The following is a 9079-nucleotide window of genomic DNA, read 5'->3' as shown; positions in this document are numbered from 1 at the left end:
GGATAAATGACTTTCAAAAGCCTGCCAGGTTCAGGAATCCTGGCCTCCACTTCAGCCAACTAGGAAAGAATGCCTCGTGGAAAGTCAGACGCCAGCCTCACTGAGGAGTACTCGGTGGGAGAGGGAGCCAAGAGTTCCTGAATTTGCAGCAAAATTCAGAGGGAAGTGACAATAAGCCCCAGGGTCCAGCATGATCGGACATGCTTGTTTTCTAAGCCTTTTCCCACAGGAGGGCAGCAAACTGCAGAGGGCTGCTTCCCCGGTGCCCTGCAGGCCAGGGGCTCCCCGTGGGCTGGCAGAATGGTGCTTGTTGTGTTGGCACCTCAGGGTTTCAGACGGAACTGCCCCCAGGGTTTAGCATTAATGATGTGCACCGCTGGGGAGCCTGATGGCAGGTCCCACACCCGCACCCGCACCCGCGGGACAGCCTTACCTTTTGTTCCCTCTGCGGTGAAGGGACCAACGGCTAGCTCCTTGCCTGGAGGCCAGTGATAAGCTGCTGATTTCCCTGTGGACACCTGGACCTCTACAAGACGGGCTTCCGGAGATGCTGGGGATTTGCCTGAACAAAGGGACTGACAGGACGTTCTGGGGCCCGACGTGCCTCCAGGATTGCCTGGGCCTGAAGACAGCTGCTGCGGCAACATGGTAAGCAGTCCTCAGCATCCCCTGTCCTGACTTCCTCTCAGCCTGCGTCTGTTGAGCCTCCATTGCTTAAAATGCATACGGTCTAAAAATAGTTGTCATTTTTTGAGCATTTTCTATGTGACAAGTGCCTCATACCTATTATCTCATTGAATCCTTACTACAACCATGTGAGGAAGGGACTATTCCTATCCCCATCTTGCAGATGAAATAGCTGAAGATAAATGAGATTTGGTGAAGGGCCAGGGTCAAACAGCTGGTGAGACGTGGGATCGGCAATCAACCTGTATAGTCTGACTCCAGACCATTATACCATAACCACAGCAACAATCCTTCCCAAGAATAAGCACTATTATTTTCAGTTTAGCTCATGACTCTACTGGGTTCAGAGAGGCTAAGTAATTTACCCAAAACCACACAGCTATAAGGCACAAGACAGAAACCCATCTTGCTCCAGAGCCCAAGCTATGCCATCTAAGTCACACCCCACTCTAGACTCACTGAAGCTGTGGGACATCCCCCAGCCAGATGGCAGGCACAGTAAGGGGGACTGGGTATGGAATGTGCAAAGTCGTTTTTATAAGAGAAAGATTTCGGTACACCTTAACGGTTTGGCTAAGGTTCTTTTGAACACTGATGATTCTCAGGGATGTCACGACTACTCAAGTAGCCCCTAGAAGATGTGGGTGCCACCAGCCAAAACGAGTCCCTACCTTCTGGCTGATCTAACTAGCTTAACAGTGCTAGTTCCTGAGTGTTGGAGAACTTGAGTACTGTTCATCATTCTTGCCCATTCCAACCAGGCCCTCAAATGCACAAGGAATGTGTCCAGGAAAATCCCTGCAGCCCGGTGTGTGAGAGGCAAATTCAAGAGGCCAAGGGCATACACAACAGATTGTGCAGGACCAGCCTGCCCATTGCCTTTTTGCTCTCTCCAGGGGCGTGTTTATAATTGGCCATGGGGGTAGGCTGCCCTCTAACCTATATGCTCAGGGTTCCCACAGGTTAGCTGTGCCACCGGCTTCAGGAAAAACGGACTGCTGTCCTGTGTCTCACTGACCCCAAATCCATCAAGTTGAGAAACATCATCCCATGTGATTATGACCCAGCAGCAGACCTCAGACTCCCCTGTGCTTACGTTTCCTTGGTCGGACACTAGAAGGGCAGGCGTCACTAGCACTCAGGGCTTAGGCAGTGGCCATGGTGTTTTTCTCTGTCTCAGAGCTCTTTTGCAAAGATTGCTAGGTCACACAATTTATATCCTTGTTAACGTTATATTAATTTTTTTTTTTTTGGTGCCGTGACTCAGATACATTGTATTAATTTTAAATGCCTGGAGGTATCTAAAGGTTTTCATGAGTTCAGATTTGAGGCTTCAATTTAATACTTATTCATTTATTAAATACCTGCTATGTCGCAGGCACTGTCTTGGCACAGTAGTCAAAATAATAGATAAATTACATCCACTTCCTGACCCCAAGAAACTTGTAATTCAGCAAAGGGGAGGGAAAGAATTTATATGTAAAACCAGTATATGTTATATATAACATTGTTTATATATATTATATATATTACTTTTACATATGTGTGTGTATTGGTTCATGTGTAGATAGATAAATAAGTAGAAAGAGAGAAAGGAAGAAAAGAAGGTTCATATGATATTTTAACAGAATAATCTTGTGGTGATGACAACACAGAAGGGCTGAGCAGTTAGAGTCCTAGACAGTTCTAGAGAGCGCTTTGAAAATCTCAGGCAAGGGTGTGATTTTGTAAATGGGTCACACATGGGGGCAGGTGGAGCCAAGAAAAGATGGGGAGAGGGGTGAAGACTTACACCCACAAGTCATCTCCCCTTCAAGGGGCGGGGGAAGGGGGGGCATATATTCTGTTCCCAGGAAAGAGCTGCTAGAGTTTAGGCCCCTCTCCTTCCTGTTGGCATTGGCCTCTTTCCCTTTAAGAAATCCTCATATATGAACGTCCAGACTTATAAATCTTGAGCCTGATATTTGTGAGACCGAAGGATTCTTCACTTCTGAAGATAACTGAGCTCCCTTGGTACTTCCAAATGTAACCCAATCACCCACAAGCCCCTAGGTTGGGGGCTCCTGTGTGTGGCAAGAGGCGTGGCCTGCGTGGGTGGGCCTGCCCTTCACTAAGCAGAGGCATTTATGGGCGCTCTTAACAATTTTGTTTTAATCTGGAGGGAGAGAGGAGCCCCACGGATTAATGAGCAATCCTAATAGAAAATGCTCCCTGTTAACCCAGGGCTCTTTATTGTTGTTTTCTCTTCTTTATTTTCCTCCACTTTTTATGTCGACCTCCACACACACACCCATAAAGAAAATTGTCCTTTCACGGCCTTTTTTGAGTTGATATGAGGTGAGTGACCTTGTTGTCCCCACCCAGAGCACCCGTTTTGCCCCTGTTGTGTTTTTTAACTTGTTCTGGCCATATAATTTCCTATGTTGGAGGTGATCACAATGAACCACTTCTAATTCTAATCTGATTTCAAATTTAGTTGCTATGTTTTCTCTGTGGAAATGACTTTTGCCCAAGTCAGGAATGAGCACAGCTATTAAAGAAGAAAAATCATGAGAAATAGGGAAAAGGTGTAATTTTTCCCCCAAGAGGATACCATTGCCCTTGTGGTAAAGGGGCCACTCCAATGCCAGGGACTGAGGATTTTATGCTTCATTACCCATGCTTTTCCTCTCGTTTTATGTTCTAGTACGGATTTATCAACACCTGTCTGCAATCTCTTCTAATAGAGAAATTTGGTGAAGAGACATGGGAAAAATTGAAGTAAGTATATTAAAGGAAAGATGAATTCCTGGTACAACTGATAAGCTGCCAGTTTTTGAGGGTTATGGGTTTTTATGAACCTTTTGATTAAGCCAGTTACTTGTTGCTAAGGAGATCAATTCAACTACCTTAAACATACCTATGAGATACAGAAAAAACTGCTACACCCTATCTGCTAAGGAAGGTATCAGTCTCCATCCCTAAGGCCAGCCCTAGAACAGGGTCCCAGTGTGAATAATGCCAACATCACTCTACCTTTAATTCCACAAAAGAAGCAGCAACTGCATTATTTCCACCGCAAATAAAGCTGCTGAAATCCCACAGAAGAGGGAATATATCCCCTTTAAATGTAGCCAGAATTCCTCCTTAGGTATTCTTCAGTTATCACTACAGGTTTTCCTCTCTGCCTCCCTCTGTTAAACTCTTCACACTGTTATTTACACTGTTATAGATCTCCATCTAGTTGCCTGTCTGATTCCTGCAATCTTGTGATTTTCCTCTGCTTTCTTAGAAGCTGCCAGCCTTAAAATGTTAGAGGATGAGGCTGAAAGGGTCTCAGAAATCATGTGGGCCTATGGAGAAGGAGGAATAAAAAATTATAGAAAAAATAGAGGCCTGGTGCACAAAATTTGTGCCCTCAGGGGGGTGTCCCCCAGCCTGGCCTGTGCCCTCTCACAGTGCGGGAGCCCTGTGATCGATCGCCCCAAAGAGGTAGGCCCTGCCCACCCATCCGGGGCTCCTCGATGGATTGTCCCAAAGTGGTAGTCTGGAGCCAGGGGTCCTGCCTCTGGACCGTGCACGCAGCATCAGGTCCCCGCCCACCCTGCTCACGCAGCCTCCTGGTGATGGATTGTGACAGCATGAGGGCATCACAGCGTGATGGCATGAGGGTGTGATGAGAATTTGCATATTAGCTCTTTATTATATAGGATGATTAGTTTCCTCAATCAATGGCATGCACATGAAAACTATTAGAAACTGCTTTGCCTATTAAATCTCTAAAAACTTGAAATTATAATAGTAAATTTTGATTAAGAGGCGGCAAAATGGGTAACTGCTGATGATATTGTAAATCAGTGCAGCCTGTTTGGACAGCAATTCAACAACATACACCAAAAGCTTTGAAAATAATGAAATCTTTTGAGGTAATAATTCTATTCTTGAGAATTTATTCTTGAGACACTATTCCCATGGAAACACACATACCTATATACCTATATACAACATATATATATATACTAGTAGCCCTGTGCATGAATCCGTGTGCCAGTAGCTTGCTGCCACTCTCCTGTAGCTCTCTGCCCACTGCCCCGCCCTCCTTTAGTTTCCTAGTCTGCCCTCCCCCAACCCCCATTGGCTTGCTGCCCTGCCCCTTCCTGTAGCTCTCTGCTGCCCGCTTGTAGCTCACTGCCCCACCCTCCTGCTGATCTGTGACCTGGTCATTATGCGGTCGGTCATTACGTAACAACCATTTGCATATTACATCTTTATTATATATATATGCAATGTAATGTAGTCTTATATTTATAAATAATGAAATGAAAAATTGTCTTTAACTTTCAAAACAAACCAAGCCCTAGCTGGTTTTGCTCAGTGGACAGAGCATTGGCCTGCAGACTGAAGGGTCCTGGGTTCGATTCCAGTCAATGGCACATGCCCGGGTTGTGGGCTCAATCCCCAGTAGGGGGCATGCAGGAGGCAGCCAATCAATGATTCTCTCTCATCATTGGTGTTTCTATCTCTCTTTCCCTCTCCCTTCCTCTCTGCAATCAATAAAAATATATAAAAAACAAACAAACCAAAAGACAAATGAAATGGCAAAAGCAATAGGCATTATATGTGGTGATTGCAAAGATTATGAAGCAGCCTATACAACTGTATGACAATATTAAGTAAAAACAACAACAACAACAAAAAGAAATAAAACAAAGCCTCCCAAAACAAACACAAATTACATAGCCACTGGGGTTGCAAATGAAAAAAAAGAGGACCAAAATAATAATAATAATTGAATTAGAAACATAACAATGCTGGGTGGCTGACTTTTACCCTAATATCTATTTTCCTAATTTTATATGTTTTCATTGCTTTTGTATTGTAAAGACAACTTAAAAACATCAGTTCAAAATTTTCCTCACCCCGTCCTACCTCCATTTTACAAATAAAATAATCAGAGTTGAGTGTGCAGCAGACTTGCACGCACAAGGCTAAACTGAGGGGAAGCCAGGCAGGCTCCTCAGCCTCAGCCCCATTCTGCACCAGGCTACAGCAGCGGTTGCTCACACGTGTGCCCTGGCCCTGTATTCTAAGGAAGGGCAGCCTCAGGCCATTTCCATGGCATCTCTGGGCTAATGCATTTAGAGTGCCACAGTTTGGGTAGGAAAAAGACACTCTAGTCTCATAAGGCAAATAATCCTTATTTCCCAATATTTCAAGGAGGCACATTGAGCAATTATGATCAGAGAAAGTGTGGACTGGTGGGAGCTTGAGAGATCGTCTAGCCCAGTGGTTGGCAAACTCATTAGTCAACAGAGCCAAATATCAACAGTACAATGATTGAAATTTCTTTTGAGAGCCAAATTTTTTAAACTTAAACTATATAGGTAGGTACATTGTTATTAACTTAAGTAGAGGCCTGATGCACAAAAATTTGTGCACTAGGGGGACAGGGAGTCCCCCAGCCTGGCCTGTGCCATCTCGCAGTCTGGGACCCCTTGGGGGATGACCACCTGCTGGTTTAGGCCCACTCCCTGGGGAATTGGGCCTAAGCTGGCAGTCAGACATCCCTCTGGCAGCCCAGGAGCCCTCGGGGGATGTCCACTTGCCAGCGGGGAGCAGGCCTAAGCTGCAGTTGGACATCCTTAGTGCTGCTGAGGAGGTGGGAGAGGCTCATACCACCACAGCTGTACTGGCAGCCATCAGCCTGGCTTGTGGCTGAGCAGAGCTCCCTCTGTGGAGTGCACTGACCACCAGGGGCCAGCTCCTGCATTGAGCGTCTGCCCCCTGGTGTTCAGTGTGTGTCATAGTGACCAGTCATTCCCAGTCTTTCTGCAGTTAGGGTCAGTTTGCATATTACCTTTTATTATATAGGCTAGAGGCCAGGTGCACCGGTGGGGGCCAGCTGGTTTGCCCTGAAGGGTGTCCCAGATCAGGGTGGGGGTCCCGCTGGGGTGCCTGGTCAGCCTGAGTGAGGGGTTGATGGCTGTTTGCAGGCTGGTCAAGCCCCCCACAGTGGGGACCCTCACCCCATGGAGGTTTGGCCAGCTTGGGTGAGGGTCTGATGGCTGTTTGCAGGCTTGCCACACCCCCTTTAGGGTGGGGGTCCCCACTGGGGTGCCTTGCCAGTCTGGGTGAGGGGCTGAGGGCTGTTTTCAGGCTGGCCAAGCGCCCCGGCGACGGAAGCTCCCAGCCTCTCCTTTTTTTCTTTTTCTTTTTTATTCTGGGATTTATTTACCTTCTATAATTGAAACTTTGTTGCCTTCAGTGGAGCTCAGAGCCAGCTCCTGCTCGCTCCAGCTCCATGGCAATAGCCGGCTGAAAGCAGGTATCTGGAGTTTATTTATCTTCTATAATTGAAACTTTGTTGCCTTCAGTGGAGCTCAGAGCCGGCTGGGAAGCTTGGCTTCCTCCATCATTGGGGCAACCAAGCCTCCTGCTCGCTTCAGCTTTGTGGCTGCCAGCCGCCATCTTGGTTGGGTTAGTCGCTCTGATGGGATGGTGGGCGTGGCTTAAGGCATAGCGAAGGTACAGTCAATTTGCATGTTTGTCTTTTATTAGATTAGATTAGGGTACTCCTAAGGCTTAAGAAGAGCCGCACTCAAGGGGCCAAAGAGCCACATGTGGCTCCTGAGCCGCAGTTTGCCGACCACGGGCTAGCCAAGGCCTCCTCATTTTACAGGTGAGGAAAATGAGGCCTAAGCTACCTTGGTGAGAGAAACATTTGAAGACTCTGAGACTTAAAACAATCACACCAAAAAACAGCTGTTACGTTGCCAAAGGGTAAACTCAATAAGAAAGGGAAAGAAAAAAAGGTCTCATATTAAGGTCTCATATTAAGAAAGGGAAAGAAAAAAAGGTCTCATATTACTTTGGGCCAGCCCCTTCAGTAATGATCTACAATGAGGACACTGCAAGGCAGGTATGGTCTCCTTTCACCCAGGAGGAAACTGAGTCCCAAGGAGGACCTGGCTGAGGGCCATCGGTTGGGTAACTGGGCTGGGTGCTGTGAAGGCTTCTCTTTCAAATGGTCACACTGCCTGGGGGAAGGGAGAGAGACTGGCAATAGAATGGATTTCTATTCTTACCAAGTCTCTGGGTGAAAAGAGAGGCACATCTCTTTAAACCCACATGCACTGAGCTTTGGTAGTAGGCCTAGGACAGATAAAACACAATCGGGAAGGATTGATGAGGCAAGTAGGAGCACCACCTATACATCTGGGACATAGGAAGGAGCTAGGTGCCAGAAGCCCATGTCAGATGGGAAACTGGGATTATTTTCTCTGTCACAAACTGGAAGGAGAAGGTCAGCTGCCAGAACATGTGGTCAGCCTTAGGAGAAGGAGGAAGGGAGAGGTGGTGAGTGCAGTCTGGCCATTGCGGGGACATGGGCTGGGCACCAACTTGAGAAATAAAATATCTGTACTCTAGAAGTCACTGGATTTGGCTGCAAGGGCCTAGGGCAGTGGTCGGCAAACTCATTAGTTAACAGAGCCAAATATCAACAGTACAACGATTGAAATTTCTTTTGAGAGCCAAATTTTTTAAACTTAAACTATATAGGTAGGCACATTGTTATTAACTTAATTAGGGTACTCGTAAGGCTTAGGAAGAGCCACACTCAAGGGGCCAAAGAGCCGCATGTGGCTCGCGAGCTGCAGTTTGCCGACCACGGGCCTAGGGAGTCGTAGTTGGTCGCAGGGGTCCTGGAGTGAGGCGTTGAAGCCCCGATTCATTGCTTACAGTTTGTATTGATACCCAGAATGGCAAGATGGATTCCAGGTTCTTGTCCTACGAAGTTTGAAGAATAAAATTCGTAGACTAAAAGATTTAAGCAAAAGTGTAGAAGTTTATTGCAAACATATACAAACTCCCCCTGGGGAGGAGTCCCAAAATGGGAAAAACCTCTTCTAGTGAGTCTCTTTGTCAGTGGGTTTATAAATGCTGGCAGCTTCTTTATCTGTTCATGCTACTTTCTAATTGGACCCTGCCTCATTTTATGTCCCCCGTGTTTTGTCCTATTTGGTCGGTCTCCTCCTTCCCTGCTTAGTATCAGATTCAAAGTTTCAAAGCTCACCGGGTGCTCCCCCCTCCTCTTGTAAGATAAACATCCTAGTGGTTTGGAGCTGTCTCCATATGTCACATATATATATTCCTTTCTCGTGGGCCCTTACCCTAACTATCTCTATGATCCTGGGAAAGTTACTTAAACACTCTGTGGCCGAGGCTTCATCATAAAATAATGATAATAAAATGATTAAACTCATAGGGGTTGTTGCAAGTGTTAAATGAGATAATTCAAACAAGACACTGAGAAAAAATTCTTGGTTAGTGGTGAGCACTGAACAAATGAAAGCTGATGCTCACTATTTGCCTGTTTTGCAGATGTAGGTCCTCAGGTGGGCTGGGGAGAAGT

At 46.4% G+C, this 9079-nt stretch overlaps 1 protein-coding gene across 1 annotated transcript in view; it reads left to right on the top strand.

Moving 5' to 3' along the window:
• The first annotated feature begins 1112 nt into the window (after positions 1-1112).
• Positions 1113-9079, top strand: part of LOC118650478 (guanylate cyclase soluble subunit beta-2-like) — an 88555-nt gene continuing 80588 nt past the window's right edge. Inside the window, exons 1-2 of the mRNA XM_036298920.1 lie at positions 1113-1199; positions 3374-3447. Of these exons, the coding sequence (XP_036154813.1) occupies positions 1113-1199; positions 3374-3447 (161 nt within the window). The remainder of the gene's footprint in view (positions 1200-3373; positions 3448-9079) is intronic.

This window comes from Myotis myotis, unplaced genomic scaffold (genome assembly GCF_014108235.1).
Source record: "Myotis myotis isolate mMyoMyo1 unplaced genomic scaffold, mMyoMyo1.p scaffold_m19_p_3, whole genome shotgun sequence".
Classification (NCBI taxonomy): Eukaryota; Metazoa; Chordata; class Mammalia; order Chiroptera; family Vespertilionidae; genus Myotis; species Myotis myotis.
The sequence above is the reverse complement of the archived record's forward strand: the minus strand, read 5'-3'. Positions and strand labels throughout refer to the sequence as shown.